The 15,731-nt window shown below is 47.3% G+C and overlaps 1 protein-coding gene across 2 annotated transcripts; it reads right to left on the reverse strand.

Annotated features, from left to right (window-relative positions):
* Positions 1–55: 55 nt before the first annotated feature.
* Positions 56–15,700, reverse strand: RCCD1 (RCC1 domain containing 1). Of its 2 annotated transcripts, none has more exons than XM_065906416.1 (8): positions 14,071–15,700; positions 12,439–12,646; positions 11,969–12,353; positions 11,658–11,779; positions 9,172–9,267; positions 8,332–8,502; positions 7,664–7,693; positions 56–7,149 (listed from the first exon to the last, which is right to left on the reverse strand). In XM_065906416.1, the coding sequence occupies exons 2-8, from the start codon at positions 12,611–12,613 to the stop codon at positions 6,998–7,000; spliced, it is 1,131 nt and encodes a 376-aa protein (XP_065762488.1). In that variant the 5' UTR covers positions 12,614–12,646; positions 14,071–15,700; the 3' UTR covers positions 56–6,997. The 2 variants fall into 2 exon arrangements, with proteins under 2 accessions (XP_065762488.1, XP_065762487.1); XM_065906415.1 differs by having other exon boundaries at positions 12,439–12,720.
* Between the last annotated feature and the right edge of the window lie 31 nt (positions 15,701–15,731).

Here is a 15,731-nt window from a genome sequence, read left to right on the forward strand (position 1 = left end):
AGAAATTTTTAGTCAGGAGCATGAGTGCTTCTAAATTAAGAACACCTCATGTCCTGAGAAAAAGTTTTCTGAGAGAAATAAAAAGCCTAACTCCCAAGTTTTCATTGCTAGTCTCTGTGTACAGCTCTATTTTCTTTTGGGTAAATACCTAGGAGTGAAATGGCTGGATCATACATATGGTAGGTGTATATTTTAACTTTTTAAGAAACTGCCAGTCTGATTTCCAAAGTGGATGGCTTATTTTACTCTCATGATGTATTAAGGTTCCAGTTTCTTCATATCTTCTGCAACACTTAGTATGGTCAGTCTTTATGATTTTAGCCATTTTAGTAGTTGTGAAATAGTATCTCGATGTGGTTGTAATTTGTATTTTCCTAATGATGGTGTTTAACTTTTTTTAATTCTGTTTAACATCTTTTCACGTGCTTCTCTGCCATCATTCTTCTCTGGTGAAGTACCTGTTGAGTTCATTCTTTTTCATACAGTACCCAGTTGTCCAGCACCATTAACTAAAAAGCTAAACTTTCTCCTGTAAGTTTCTGTTCCACTCATCTGTCTCTCCTAATGACAGTACTACTGTTTTAATTACGAGGATTTATATGAATTCGTAAAATCAGGTAATGTTAACTTTCCAACTTTGTGCTTTTAAACATCATTTTGTCTGTTACAGGTCCTTTGCATTTTTGTATGAGTTTTAGGGGAAAAAGCTTGTCAATTTCTACAGAAAAATCTCGTAGAATTTTTACTGCCATCACTTTGAACCTGTAGACCAACTGGGGGAGAACTAACAACCCACAAACAAGGCATCTCTCTCCATTTATTTCGGTTTTCTTCTCAGCAGTATTTTATAGATCATGTACCACTATTTCACATCTTCGTCAGATTTATCCCTGAGTATTTCATATCTTGATGCTATTGTAAATGGTATCTTTTAATTAAAATTTCTGGTTGTTACTTGGCTACATAAATATATATAGTTGATTTTTGTATATTGCTCTTGTATCCTACAACTTGCTAAACTCACTCACTAAAGGAAAAATGAGGGAAAAAAATAAATATTCATTGTATTGGAGCAAGTCTTTAATGCTTAGCCAGGCCATTCTGACCTAGAGAATTCCATGGACTATAGAGTCCATGGGGTCACAGAGTCGGACACAACTGAGTGACTTTCACTTTCAGGCCATAAACAACTGTGCCTTAGCCTTCGGTTCTTGTTTGTGGAGCCTGAATCCTACGCAGAAATGACAACTCAAGTGTTTTCTCAGGCATTTTTGAGCAAATATCCAACCCTGAGCATATGTTATGCTTTAACTCCCTAACAGATGATTTCAGTTGATGTAGAAAAAGAAAGATTCCACAATCTTTCATGATAAAAATGCAATAAAATAGAAAAGGAGACAACTTCCACACAATAAAAGCCATATGTGACAAGCCCACAGTGAACATACTTTTGCTTTAAGATCAGAACAAGGCAAGGATGCACACTTTCAACATTTTTAATCAACATAGAGCCATTAGGCTATAAAAGAAAGAAAAGGCATTCAAATTGAAAAGAAAGAAGTAAAATTATGTTTGCAGGTGAGTGATCTTATATGTAAAAAATCTTAAAGACTACCAAAAAGCTGTTAGAATTAATAAATGACTTCAGCAAAGTAGCAGGATACAAAGTCAATACACAAAAATCAGTTGTATTTCTATACACAATGAACAATCTGAAAAGGAAATTACAAAAATGATTTCATTTATAACGGCATCAAAAAGACTAAAATACTTAGCAATTAACCAAGGAGGTTAATTGCAGAATTCCAAAGAATAGCAAGGAGAGATATAAAAAGCCTTCCTCAGTGATCAGTGCAAAGAAACAGGGGAAAACAATAGAATGGGAAAGACTAGCGATCTCTTCAAGAAAATTAGAGATACCAAGGAAACATTTCATGCAGAGATGGGCTCAATGAAAGACAGAAATGATATGGACCTAACAGAAGCAGAAGATATTAAGAGGTGGCAAAAATACACAGAAGAACTATACAAAAAAGATCTTCATGACCTAGATAATCACAATAGTGTGATCACTCTCCTAAAGCCAGACATCCTAGAATGCGAAGTCAAGTGGGCCTTAGGAAGCATCACTACGAGCAAATCTAGTGGAGGTGATTAGAATTCCAGTTGAGCTATTTCAAATCCTAAAATGTGAATCTGTGAAAGTGTTGCACTCAATATGCCAGCAAATTTGGAAAACTCAGCAGTGGCCAGGACTGGAAAAGGTCAGTTTTCATTCCAATCCCAAAGAAAGGCAATGCCAAAGAATGCTCAAACTACCACATAATTGCACTCATGTCACATGCTAGCAAAGTAATGGTCAACATTCTCCAAGTCAGGCTTCAACAGTACATGAACCATGAACTTCCAGATGTTCAAGCTGGGTTTAGAAAAGGCAGAGGACCCACTGAAAAAAAAAAGAAAAGGCAGAGGAACCAGAGATCAAATTTCCAACATCTGCTGGATCATCGAAAAAGCAAGAGAGTTCCAGAAAAACGTCTACTTCTGCTTTATTGACAATGCCAAAGCCTTTGACTGTGTGGATCACAATAAACTGGAAAATTCTTCAAGAGATTGGAATACCAGACCACCTTACCTGCCTCCTGAGAAATCTATATGCAGGTCAAGAAGCAATAGTAAGAACTGAACATGGAACAACAGACTAGTTCCAAATTGGGAAAGGAGTATGTCAAAGCTGTATATTGTCACCCTGCTTATTTAACTATACGCAGAATACGTCATGAGAAATGCTGGACTGGATGAGCACATTGGAATCAAGACTGCCAGGAGAAATATCAATAACCTCAGATATGCAGATGACACCACACTTATGGCAGAAAGCGAGAGCCTCTTGATGAAAGTGCAAGAGGAGAGTGAAAAAGCTGGCTTAAAACATTCAGAAAACTAAGATCATGGCATCTGGTCCCACCATTTCATGGCAAACAGATGGGAAAACAGTGACAGACTTTATTTTGGGGGGCTCCAAAATCACTACAGATGGTGACTGCAGCCATGAAATTAAAAGACGCTTGCTCCTTGGAAAAAAAGCTATGGCCAACCTAGACAACATATTAAAAAGCAGAGACATTACCTTGCCAACAAAGGTCTGTCTAGTTAAAGCTATGGTTTTTCTGTAGTCAAGTATGGATGTGAGAGTTGGACTGTAAAGAAAGATGAGCACTGAAGAATTGATGCTTTTGAACTGTGGTGTTGGAGAAGACTCTTGAGAGTCCCTTGGACTGCAAGCAGATCCATCCAGTTCATCCTAAAGGAAATCAGTCCTGAATATTCATTGGAAGGACTGATGCTGAAACGCCAATACTTTGGCCACCTGATGAGAAGAACTGACTCATTTGCAAAGACCCTGATGCTAGGAAAGATTGAAGGTGAGAGGAGAAGGGGACAACAGAGAATGAGATGGTTGGATGGCATCACCAACTTGATGGACATGAGTTTGAGCAGACTCAGGGAGTTTGTGATGGACAGGGAAGCCTGGCATGCTGCAGTCCATAGGGTCACAAAGAATCAGACACAACTGAGCAACTGAACTGAACTAACCAAGGAGGTGAAAGACATATATGATGAAAACTATTAGGTTAGCTAAAAAGCACATTTGAGTTTTTCCATAATGTGTTACCAAAAAAACCAAACAAACTTTTTGGCCAACCCAGTGCAAAACACTGCTGAAAGAAGTTATAGACATAAATAGGGAGGGGGGATCAGGATGGGGAACACATGTAAATCCATGGCTGATTCATGTCAGTGTATGGCAAAAACCACTACAATGTTGTAAAGTAATTAGCCTCCAACTAATAAAAATAAATGAAAAAAAAAAGTTATAGACATAAATAAATGGAAACACATCCCATGATCATGGATCGGAAGACTTAATATTGTTAAAATATCAGTAGCACCCAAAGAAATCTATAGATTCTAGCAATCCCTAAAATCTCAAGAACCTTTATGCACAAACAGAAAAGCCCTATAACTCAAGGGATCTCAAGGAACCCCAAACAGTCAAAACAACTTTGAAAAAGAACAAAACTATAGGACTCAGACATCCTAGGTTCAAAACCTACTGCAAAGTCATAGTAATCAAGCCAGTATTGACATAAAAAAGACATATAGATCAAAGGAATAGAATAGAAATCCCAGAAATAACCCCTTGAATATATAAGCAGATGATTTATGACAAGGGTGCCAAGGCCATTCATTGGGGAATGGACAGTCTTTTCAACAAATGGTGCTAGGAAAACTGGATATCTACATACAAAAGGATGAAGTTTGACCCTTACCTGTCACCGTATACAAAAATTTAACTCAAAATGGATCAAGGACCTAAATATAAGACCTAAAAAATTCTTATAAAAACATAGGACAAAAGCTTCAAGACACTGAATTTGGCAATAATTTCTTAGACATGTCACCAAAGGAACAGGCAACAAAAGAAAATATAGACAAATTGGACTTCATGAAAATTAAAAGCAATGCAGAGGACACAGGTTCAATCCCTCGTCTGGGAACTAAGATCCCACCTGTCACGGAGCAGCTAAGCCCATGTGTCATGACAACTGGAACCCATGCACCGAACTACTGAGCCCAAAAGCCACAACTAAGACCCAATGCAACCGAAAAACAAACATTTAAGCAAAAGAGACACTATCAACAGAGTGAAAAAGCAACCAACAGAATGGGAGAAAATACTTCCAAATCAGTCTGATGAGGGATTAATACCTAGAATATATAGAACTCCTAAAACACCACACACAAAACCTGATTCAAAATGGGCAAAGGACTTGAATAGACATTTCTCCAAAAGAGATATGTAAATGGCCAATAAGCAAATGAAAAGATACTTAACATCACTAATCTTTAGGGAAATAGCAAGTCAAAATTACAATGAGATAACCACTTTATACCCATTAGGATGGCTACTGTCAAAAAAGCAAAAAGTTGGACTTCCTTGGTGGTCCAGTAGTTGAGAATTCACCTACCAACGCAGGGGACACAGTTGGATCCCTGGTCTGGGAAGATTCCACATGCTGCGAAGCAACGAAGCCTGTGCACCACAGCTGCTGAGCCCGACCTCTACGAGAGGAGCCACGGCAACAGAAGGCCACACCCAACTAGGGAAAACCCACAGACAGCGACGCAGACCCAGCGCAGCCAAAAATACATAAATAGTTTTTTTAAAGCAAAAAAAGTGTTGGGTAAGGATATAGAGAAATTGGAACCCCTGTGCACTATTTATTGGTGGGATTGTAAAATGTTAAAGCCACTGTGGAAAACAGTAATGTAGGCTCCTCAAAAACTTAAAAATGGAATTACCGTATGACTCAGTGATTCCACTTTAGGTATGTATCCAAAAGAATTAAAGGCCAAGTCTTAAAGAGGTGTTTGTAAATCCATGTTCACAGTAGCATTCACAGTTAAAATATGAAAGCCTCCCAAGTGTCCATCAACCAATGACTGGATAAACCAAACATGCCTATACATAAAATGGAACATTATTAAGGCCTAGAAAGGAAGGAAATTGTGCAGTACACCACAACACGGATGATCCCTAAGGGCATTATGCTAACTGATCATAAGTCAGTCACAAAAAGACAAATACTGTTATGATTCCACTTACATTAGGTAGAGTAGTCAAGATCACAGAGAGAGACAAAAGGTATAATGACAGTTGTCAGGGGTTGGGGAGAATGAGGAGTCGCTGTTGAATAGCTGTAGGGTTTCAGACTTACAAGATAAAGAGATGGGACTGACAGTGCTGATGGCTGCACAGCAATGTGAGTGTCCAGTACCACTGAACTGTACACTTAAAATGTTAGGATAATAAATTTTTTGTTATGTATATTTTAACTCAGTAAGAAAAAAGAAATCAGTATCAACAAGAGAATATATAAACTTCAGGTATAATTCATGTAATAGAATGGAAGTGAATAAACTGTAGGTCACCACAGATGAATCTTACAGTGCTGATGAAAAAAGACATAAAAGAACATACACAGAATGACTATTTACCTAAAGTTCAAAAGCAGACAAATTTTACTGTATAAAGAGGTATACATGGAATGATAAGATTCAAAGTGAAAACAGTCCAGATGAATAACAAAAGATGACCTCTAGCGGTTCCCAGTCTCAGCACTACCTCAAAAATCACCTGGTATGGGGCAGCTTGGCAAGAATACCAGAGCGTGTAGCCATTCCCTTCTCTAGGGAATCTTCCTGACCCAGGGAGGGATTCAACCCAGGAAGGGATTCAACCCAGGTCTCCTGCATTGGAGGTGGATTCTTTACTGTCATAGCCACTAGGGAAGCCCTTCAAAAAATCTACCCACATCTATGTTCCACACCCTTAAGTTCATGATTTCATCATGTCTAAGATGCTAGCCCTGGCTCAGCTGGTAAAGAATCTGCCTGCAATGTGGGAGACCTGGGTTCGATCCCTGGGTTGGGACGAGCCCCTGGAGACAGGAAAGGCTACCCACTCCAGTATTCCGGCCTAGAGAGTTCCACGGACTGTATGGTCCATGGGGTCGAAAGAGTCCGACGTGACTGAGCGAGTTTCACTTTCTCTTCATGATGCCATCTCTAGGCATCCAGTTACAAATCTCCAGGTGCTTCTCTTTTTTTCTGGGAGTGTGGGGCACAGCAAACCCTGCAGCCTATAGAATCTTAGTTCCCTGACCAGGGATTGAATCTGTGCCCTCAGCAGTGAAAACACAGAGTCCTAACCACTGGACCACCAGGGAGTTCCCTCCAGGTGTTTCTAATGGGGGGACAAAGTTAAAGATGCCACCTGCTCTAAGGTGGAGCAAGACGGCTGTGAACAGGAGGGGCAAAGGTGAGGCCTCTGGGTGCTGGCAGTGGTTTTCCTTGCCCTGTGGGGAGTTTCAGAGGTGTTGGCTTTATAATTTTCCACTCTACTGTTATTTTTTATACCCTTATCCACAGGTCAGCTCTTCTCTTTCTCCACAGCATACACGTAGGTGTTCCAGGGCCCACAGCTCACAGTTCTTACTTGGAGTTGCTTATCTACAAAGTACTCCACACGGCAGGGCCGGTCCAAAGTGGCTGTGTCCTCATGGCCAAGCTGTCCATATTTACCTAAAGTGAAATGAGCCCCTTTGCCATCCTCTGCTGGGCCCTGTGACTTCTCCCTTCCAGGAAGGAAAACCAGCCCACTGACTGAAGCGCTGGGCTTAGGCCGCCACCCTGCTGGTGTCTGCTCCGTGAGTTCAGACCAGCACCACAGAGCCAGGCAAATCCTCCAGGCTCCCCACTCCCAAGCTCAGATGCTCAGAGATTTTCATTCTACCTTTTTCTCTTCCCAGGGCCAGACCAAAAGAGGTCTTAGAAATGCTAGCGAAATATTCCGTTGGGACACATACTTTTTCAGAGAGGTAGACAGGAAATACTGATACTTCCTATTTCTCTGAGCTCTGCCCCTCTGAGTGTGCCTAGATCTGTTCCAGAGAAGGGAACAGACGGCTTTTCACTCCAGTGGTCGTGCTGAGACCCCTGCTTCCGCTTCTCTTCACAGCTGTTGTCACCTGCCCTCTACCCGCAGGTCTTTTCCTCCTCTTTGTTTAAGCATCACAAAAGCAAACCCTTTACTTACCCCAGCCCCAGGTGTAGAGCTCCCCCGTTCCTGCAACAGAAAGGACAGTAAAGGGGCTGTTGCCATGCTCTCTGACAGGGCATGCAAAAAGCTCAGCCTGCCACAACCCACAGCCAGCTCACTGTGGTCGTTGTCTGATTTAATTGGCAGAGCAACACATACTCTCTCCCTTTTTTTAACAACAGTCTAGTCACATGTCAGGAAGATCCCGTGGAGAAGGGCATGGCAACCCCCTCCTCTGTCCAGAGAATCCCATGGACAGAGGAGCCTGGCAGGCTACATAGAGTCTCAGAGTTGCAGACTCGGACACAACTGAAGCGACTTGGCGCGCGGCATGCACACACACTAGTCACGTCTGGGGTGGTAAAGGATCCAGACTGAAAAAGTTTACCTTCCTATATGCCCAATGGCTGTGACCTCATAGCTACTGAGTTTGGAGTCTCAGGAGCAGGGTTGGGCAGATCCTCATCTGATGCAAGGCTGGCAAACACTAGCCTTTCTCCGGAAGGAAGAACCTTCAGGGCCTGACAGGCTGGGTAGCCTCTGTGAAAGGCCCGAGGGAGTGAGGCTGCTAGCCTTTTAAGTGACCACACCCCTTCCTGCAGCCGCCAGCTGGGCGGAGGGGGCTTCCTGCTCCGTCCTGAACCAGCCCACCTGGCCCCACTCACTTGTCAGCACTGCCGTGTGCCGGGATCCGCAGCTGACCTTGACTGCCTCTGAGCCAGGGCTGAGGTCCAGTAAAGCTGGGAACGGCTGGACCGCTATGAAGGGGGCGGGGGCTCCATCCTCACCCGTAAAGACTCTCTTTCCTTCAGAACCATCTTCATCCAGTCCTGAGGCTTCAGAGAAGTAGTAAGAGTTATGATAATGATGGTGAACACTCACTGAGACCTGATCTACACCTCGATCGTAAAAAATAATTAAAATAATAAGCATCATTCATACAATAGCTGAAGCCTCTACTCTAGCTCCAAAGCTGTCGCTTCCAACCCCGAATTCCCTGGGAAGTGCTGGAGCTGACAGGCTCGTGGGGCGTGCCGTGAGGACACTGGCATCAGCCGCGCCGTGCTCCCTCTCATAAGGGGCTCAGAGTCCTTCGGTGTGTCCTGGGGTCCCAAGGATGTCACACACCCCTTCTGAGCCCTGTAGCTCTCGAGCCAGCCTATGGCCAGGAGGCAGGAATGACAGAAATGTGTGGAAATCAACAACTGACTCTCACCAACAGACTTGTTTGTCAAGGAGGAGGGGGTGGGGGAGGGATGGATTGGGAGTTTGGAGTTAGTAGATGCAAACTATTATATATAGAATGGAAAAAACAATAAGGTCCTAATCTATAGCACAGGGAACTATACTCAGTATCCTGCGATAAACTGTAATGGAAAAAATATAAAAAAGAATGTATGTGTAGGTATAACTGAATCACGTGGCCATACAGCACAAGGTAACACAACATTGCAAATCAACTGGACTTCAATAAAAAATAAAATTTTAACAAAATTGACCCTCACCTCCTGCAGTTGTCTTTCCATCTTCTGCCAGGCTCTTGGTGGGCAGGGCCAGCTGCCCCGATTCATTCCAGCCCCAGATATAAATATCTCCTGTCTCTGTCTCAGAGAGAATAGGGTCCCATTAAACAGACTCAGATCACCCCTGCATCCATCCACACTCTCTGTAGGAGTGTGGTTCCTGAAAGACAATTCTTACCTGCCCCACCCAAGTCAGCGTTCCAGATTAAGCACCTCCCCCAGGGCCCAGCAGCTTCCTTGTCTCAGCAGGGCCTTTCCCCCTTAAGTGCATTCGGTCACCCTATTCTTAAAGGACACCTCTTGTTAGGTTTTCCTCTTCAGGGTCACTTTTTCCTTTTGTTGTTATATCCCAAGCATCACTCCCAACATGCAATTTGGAAATGAGTCCCTGGAAGTTCCCGAGTGTCTTCTTTTCACATCCACTGAGCCCAGGCTCCTTTCTTCAGCCCTATACATCACTGGTCCTGAAGATCTTTTTTAAAAAATGTGTTTTTTTTTTTTTTACACTGACACTGCATTGATTTAATTGACACAGCATGAAACTTTTTGTATAAGTTTCATGTATACAACATTACATATATTTTGACTTCTGTATGCACTACAGTTTGTTTATCACCAAAATGTCGGTTTCCATCTGTCGCCATACAGTTGACCCTCTTGACCCATTACACCCTCCCCCATCCCTGAAGGCCTCTAGAAGCTCTCAACATTGCCTGCCTCCTCCCACAACACTATATAGGGTTGTTAGGTGGAGCAAGAGCCCTAACACTAAAAATTCACTAACAGTAGTAGCTGATTTTTATCAAATATTTAATCCGTGCCAGCACGGATATTAAGCACCATATCCCCACTCTACTCCAGAGAAACTTGAGTGGTGAGGTGTTCTGCCCAAGATCACCAGGGGCAGAGTGATGCTGATGTGAACCTGGGAGGTCTGGTTTGAAGCATCAGTGCTCCAACCACACTACACCGAGGCCTCAAACGCCTTTTGGACTTAGTGTGAGACTTCCCATTGTGCTCACTTTCTGGTCCTCTCATCTCTCCTCCTGCCCAGTAGTTCTCAAGCCTGGCTGCCAACCCAGGCCCATTAGAATAGGAAGGGGAGAGTGCAGGCCTAAGTCATTTTTAAAGATCCCGAGTGAAACCATCCCCCATGGATTTAACAGAAGGTGATAACTACGGAGAAATTCTTGAACTTTCCTCGGAGAACAGATAAGGAACATACTATTAAAAACCCCTTTGCTTGTAAAGTGCCTTCATTAAGTTCACTTTGGTTTTTCTGCTTTTTTCCCCCTTTAATTATATACAGTTTCATACAACCCAGCTGTTTCACAGGAACTTGGAGTCAGCGCCTGCCTAGCAAAAGCCATGTGGAGACTCGATGGGACCACCGACCCTAAAACTGGGCTTGTGCACATGGCCAATGAATGGCCTTCTGATGTCAGAAGGCTGGAAAACTCCACCCTTAGATCATGCTAATTGCCTCCCCCCCCACCCCCCGCCTGCGTGGCTTGTGGGATCTCAGTTCCCTGACCAGAGTTTGAACCCAGGCCCCAGCAGTGAAAGCTCTGCATCCTAACCACTGGACTGCCAGGGAAGTCCCAAAGCGCCTCCACTTTGAAATCTGCAGAACCATGTTGACTCAGGTATGCCTGCTCGGAACACTGATTACCTCACCTTCTTCCCTACCTCCAATCACCTTTCTCCATGCCTAAAACCACCTGGCTTATGCCATAAATACCCCAAGCCCTTCAATGTGGCAGATCAGAGGCTTATTCTCCCATCTCCTCGCTTGGCTGCGTTGTGAATAAACTCTTTCTTGGCTGTCAACCTTGGCATCTCAGCGTTTGGCTGGCTGTGCAGCCCGACCTTGTCAGTAACAATATAAGTAGCGGCCAGAGCGCCCAAATGCAGATCCTTGCAAAAATCATCTGCTCCCAGCCCTACCCCACAGTCTAGCTAGCACCTGATCTGCCAGAGGGGTGAACACAATCTCAATTGATGCTAATCCCATCCCGGGTGACCAGCCACGGCGCCACCTGAGCTCACACTGACCACCGTCCTCCTCCGGGGGGCCTCCCGGTGCCCACTGTGTGCCACACATCACGGTCACCTGGGCAGCTGCTGCCTTTCTTCTCCATCCTTCTTGCCTCAGTTGCCCCTCACCCCTCCATTCTCCCTTGGGGAGTATTCCAAAATGACAGCCCTGGCTGGAGGCAGACGGATGGGAGGAGTAGTGAGACCAGAAGACGGGAAACAACTGCCAACAGCCCGGATTGTGAGGGTGGTCATGGTGGGGGGGCTGAATCTGCGAGGCGTTTGGGAGTTGGGAATGACTGGGCTGATGGATGCGGGAGGAGCTTGGAAGGAGGCCTGGCTAGGCCACCCATCTAACTGGGGCGAGGAGGAGGAAGGTTTGGCATCTGGGAGATCCTGAGCTGGTTTTGGGAAAGCCCTAGGTCACTCACCACTCAGGCAGACAGAGTGCCAGCCGCCTGCGGCGACTTCAGCCATGGGTAGGCCCTGCAGCGCCTCCAACAGCCTGGGCTCTGGCTCGGCCTCCAGGGTCCCGTGGCCCAGCTGTCCATGCCTTAGCAAAGAAGATCCCAGTCAGCGATGCTCACACCAAGAGGTCTCCCCATCCTTGCCCAAACACTCCCTCCTGGCCCCCGGATGCTGACCTACCACTCCGAGGTCACATTTACCGCAGCCCTCCCCCACCCCAACCCCAGCACCCCCGTAAAAGCCCAGCTGGCCCATCTGGCCAAGCCCCACTCACCTGCCCGCGCCCCAGGAGAACACCTGGCCCGCGGCGTCCAGCAGCAACGCGTGCTCGGCGCCCAGCTCCAGAAGACGCGCCCGCAGCGTGGGGGCCAGAGGCCGGTAAAAGGGTGGCCGCGGGCTCACGTAGGCGCGAGCGCAGGGCAGCAGCGGCAGCGGCCCCACCTGGGTCTCATCACAGCTGGGCCCGCCTTCTGCCTCCTGCACGGCCTGGGACCAGAGGGGCTCCCCGCGCAGCGCCGAACTCGGCGCCCAGGCCTGCAGCTCCGCCCCGGCTCCCGGCCCCGCGCGCAGCAGCACCAGGAGCTCCTCCGACGCCCACGCGTCCGTGCATCCGCTCGCCGCGCCGCCTGCGGCGCCCGACAACTGCACCCGGCCTCCACCTGCGGGGGGCGGAGGGCGGGCTGGGGACGGAGGGGGCGGCACGCGCGCCCGGGGCCGGAGGCGGGGAAGGAAAGGGGCGCTCACGGGTCACAAAGGCGGTGTAGCTCCAGCTCGCGCTCACGCGGCAGACGTCGAGGTTGCCGCCCGGCGTCCTCAGCGGCTCGGGGCTGTGTACCTGGCGCCCGAGCCCCGAGCCCAGCGCCTGCCCGAAACCGCAGAAACCGAAGCCGAACCAGGTCCCGCGATGCTCCTCGTCCATGCCTCGCAGCGCCCTCGGCTGGCTGCGACCTGACTGGAGCGGCCGGCGAGACGGAAGGTTAGGGCAAGAACCCGGAGAGATTCTTCCTTGGGAGACACTGCAGCTGCCTTGCGGGTAAAAAGGGGGGAAAGCCACCCTTCTAACCACAAAGGCACACGACGTGCATTCCACCGACGTTCGCTGAGCGGGCGTCCTACCATACTTAGAACGAGTTTCGCTGTGTAAGTGGGGCCCTTTCCCTGCCCTCCCTTTTGACTCAAGCACATTCACTATCCCGCAAAGTGGGCACGAGGTAGTTAAATAGCCTCTCCTTTAGGCGTCGGACTAGGACTCTGAGTCCCTCCCACTCCAAATTCTCAATGTCAGACACATTATCCCATGTAATCCTGGGAACTAGAATTGTCTCCGTTTGACAGTGGAGACTCCCAGAGAAAGTGACCCTTACGCAAGCTTTGAACCGAGAGGGGCAGAAGACTGAACTGAAGATCCATCATTTCCCACCAGTGAAAGGCAAAGACAATGCCCTGTAAGGGGCAGGACCACTTCCAGGGTTCACATGTTTGCCTCTGCAGCTAGCAACCCCTGTGTCCTTAACCAATTTACTTGAGCTCTCTCAATCCAATTCAGTCTGTGCAGTTGTATAAGCTGGGCAGCAGTGGAGGGTGATGTCTGTACCTACCTTGTGGAATTGCTACGAACAGATACAAATAAAGGTTTCAAGAGCTGGCACACAGCATCGTAAGGACACAGTGTCAGCTTATTAAATCCAGGACTTAAGAGTTGATAAAATTAAAAAAAGAAATGGTCACTGGGTTTTTAGGGACCTATGTAAACACAAATTCAACTGGACCTTGTCTACTCATTTATTCATCCCGCACGCATTTATTGATCCTTTTTGTCATTGTTCAGTCGGTAAGTCATGTCCGACTCTGCGACCCTGTGGACCCCATGGACTGCATTAATCCCTTACTCTAAGTCAATAAGAAGCACCGGTGTCTGCTTTCAAGGCACTTGCGCATAAATGGGGAAACAGAGGCAGAGTCGAGTGACACGGTGATGCCACTTTCTGCCTACAGCATGTTCGGCTTAATCAGAATATCATTGGCATTTTTAAGTCTTTGAAGCTAGATCCTGCATATCTCCCTGACCCAGGCCTGGGCTCCTACCCCTTCCGGGCCAATCCCAGCCCAAGGCCTCTGATCTTAATCTTGACCCTGTGTCCTCCACCCGCTCAGGCAGCTCGATCCAATGGGCCGTCTAGAGGGAGGAAAGGCCGGGAGGCAGGGCAGCGACCAGGAACCGGTCGACAGCCGGACCAGGACTCGGCTGGCAGCCAGGAAGTTAAAGTTTGAAGAGCCGCGCCCTAAGCCCATTGGCTTCGCAAGCCTCCACGGAGCCAATCGCCGGCGAGCGGCATGACCTCCCCGGGCAGGGCGGGCGGCCGTGGACGTGCTTACCTGGGTTCGGGCAATTCTGGCCGCGGCCTGTTCAGTCCTAACTCGGTCAAACCGGTCCCGAGGCCTCCGCTAGGCCCAGGAGGCCCCGGGCGGGGAGTGGGCCAAAGCTCCGGCGGGCGTGGCTCGAAACCGAGGTTGAACCAAATGGTCCCGCCCCCCGCAGGCTCGCACGGGGCCGCGGAGCCCGTATTAGAGGCATCTGGGGGACATTCACAAAGAACTAAGGGTCGGCTACGAGCGACCCCAGGGACGAGTGCTGCCTGCCCTTCTTTTCAGTCTGGGGCGGCCGCAGCTCGCTCTTAACTCTCGTGGGTCTGCCCAACGTGCCGCAGTCGTACTAGGCGGGCGGCGGGCTGCTTTTACCATCCATTGGCTCTGGAGTCTGTCACTTACCTCCGTGAGCCAATGAGAGTCAAGCTGGGCTTGATCCGCAAAGCGGAAGCAGGCGCTCTGGAACCATCCGCCTAGCCAGGTGCGGGTACTTGTGCGGCGCCCAGCTCCAGCCCGGCTCAGCTACTGGGGTTCCCTTCAGCGTTTTCCCAACCCTAGATCCCGCGTTCTCCCTAACTGGAGGCCACTGAGAACTCTCAATACAAAGGCAGAAGTATTGAAAGGCCTATTAGCTCAGATGACACCACCCTTATGGCAGAAAGCGAAAAAGAACGAAAGAGCCTCTTGATGGAAGTGAAAAAGGAGAGTAAAAAAGCTGGTTTAAAACTCAACATTCAGAAAACTAACATCATGGCATCCTGTCCCATCACTTCATGGCAAACAGATGGGGAAGCAATGGAAACAGTGACAGACTACTTTTGGGGGCTCCAAAATCACTGCAGATGGTGACTGCAGCCATGAAATTAAAACACACTTGCTCCTTAGAAGAAAAGCTGTGACCAACCTAGACAGCATATTAAAAAGCAGAGGCATTAGTTTGCCAACAAAGGTCGGTCTAGTCCAAGCTACAGTTTTTCCAGTAGTCACATATGGATGTGAGCGTTGGACTATAAAGAAAGCTGAGCGCCAAAGAATTGATGCTTTTGACCTGATGTGCTGAAGAAGACTCTTGAGACTTGGACTGCAAGGAGATCCAACCAGTTCATTGTAAAGGAGATCAGTCCTGAATATTCATTGGAAGGACTGATGCTGAAGCTGAAACTCCAATACTTTGGCCACCTGATGTGAAGAACTGACTCATTGGGAAAGACCCAGATGCTGGGAAAGATTGAAGGCAGGAGGAGGGGATGACAGAAGATGAGATGGTTGGGTGGCATCACCAACTCAATGGACATGAGTTTGAGTAAACTCCGGGAGTTGGTGATGGACAGGGAGGCCTGGCATGATGAAGTCCATGGGATCGCAGAGTCAGACATGACTGAGCAACTCAACTGAACGCATTTATATCCATGTGACTAAATACTGATTTGCTCCCCAATGTTTACCCTTTGACCTTCTAACAGGGATAAGCAACTCAGCAGACCTGGGGTAGGATTCCATTTGATTCCTTCCCTAGAGGTGGCTGTGCTGCTGTAAAGCTGCCCACACTACTCAATCATGCCCAGCTCCTGCTCCATAGTCTGGTCCACTGCCAGCCCTCCCTGCCGATGACAGAGCACATACTTGAGTTCCATACACTTTCTTTTTTTGTCCACATTGGCACATGGGAC

The sequence above is a fragment of the Muntiacus reevesi genome, chromosome 15 (assembly GCF_963930625.1).
Source record: "Muntiacus reevesi chromosome 15, mMunRee1.1, whole genome shotgun sequence".
Lineage (NCBI taxonomy): Eukaryota > Metazoa > Chordata > Mammalia > Artiodactyla > Cervidae > Muntiacus > Muntiacus reevesi.

Excerpts from the sequence above, each read along its gene's own strand:
- RCCD1 (XM_065906416.1), bottom strand. The coding sequence starts at position 12,613 with ATGGACGAGGAGCATCGCGGGACCTGGTTCGGCTTCGGTTTCTGCGGT. Across the intron at positions 12,354-12,438 it reads CTACACCGCCTTTGTGACCC|GTGGAGGCCGGGTGCAGTTG; the intron begins GTGAGCGCCCCT and ends CGCCCCCCGCAG. Across the intron at positions 7,694-8,331 it reads GCACACGGCAGTGCTGACAA|GAACGGGGGAGCTCTACACC; the intron begins GTGAGTGGGGCC and ends TTTCTGTTGCAG.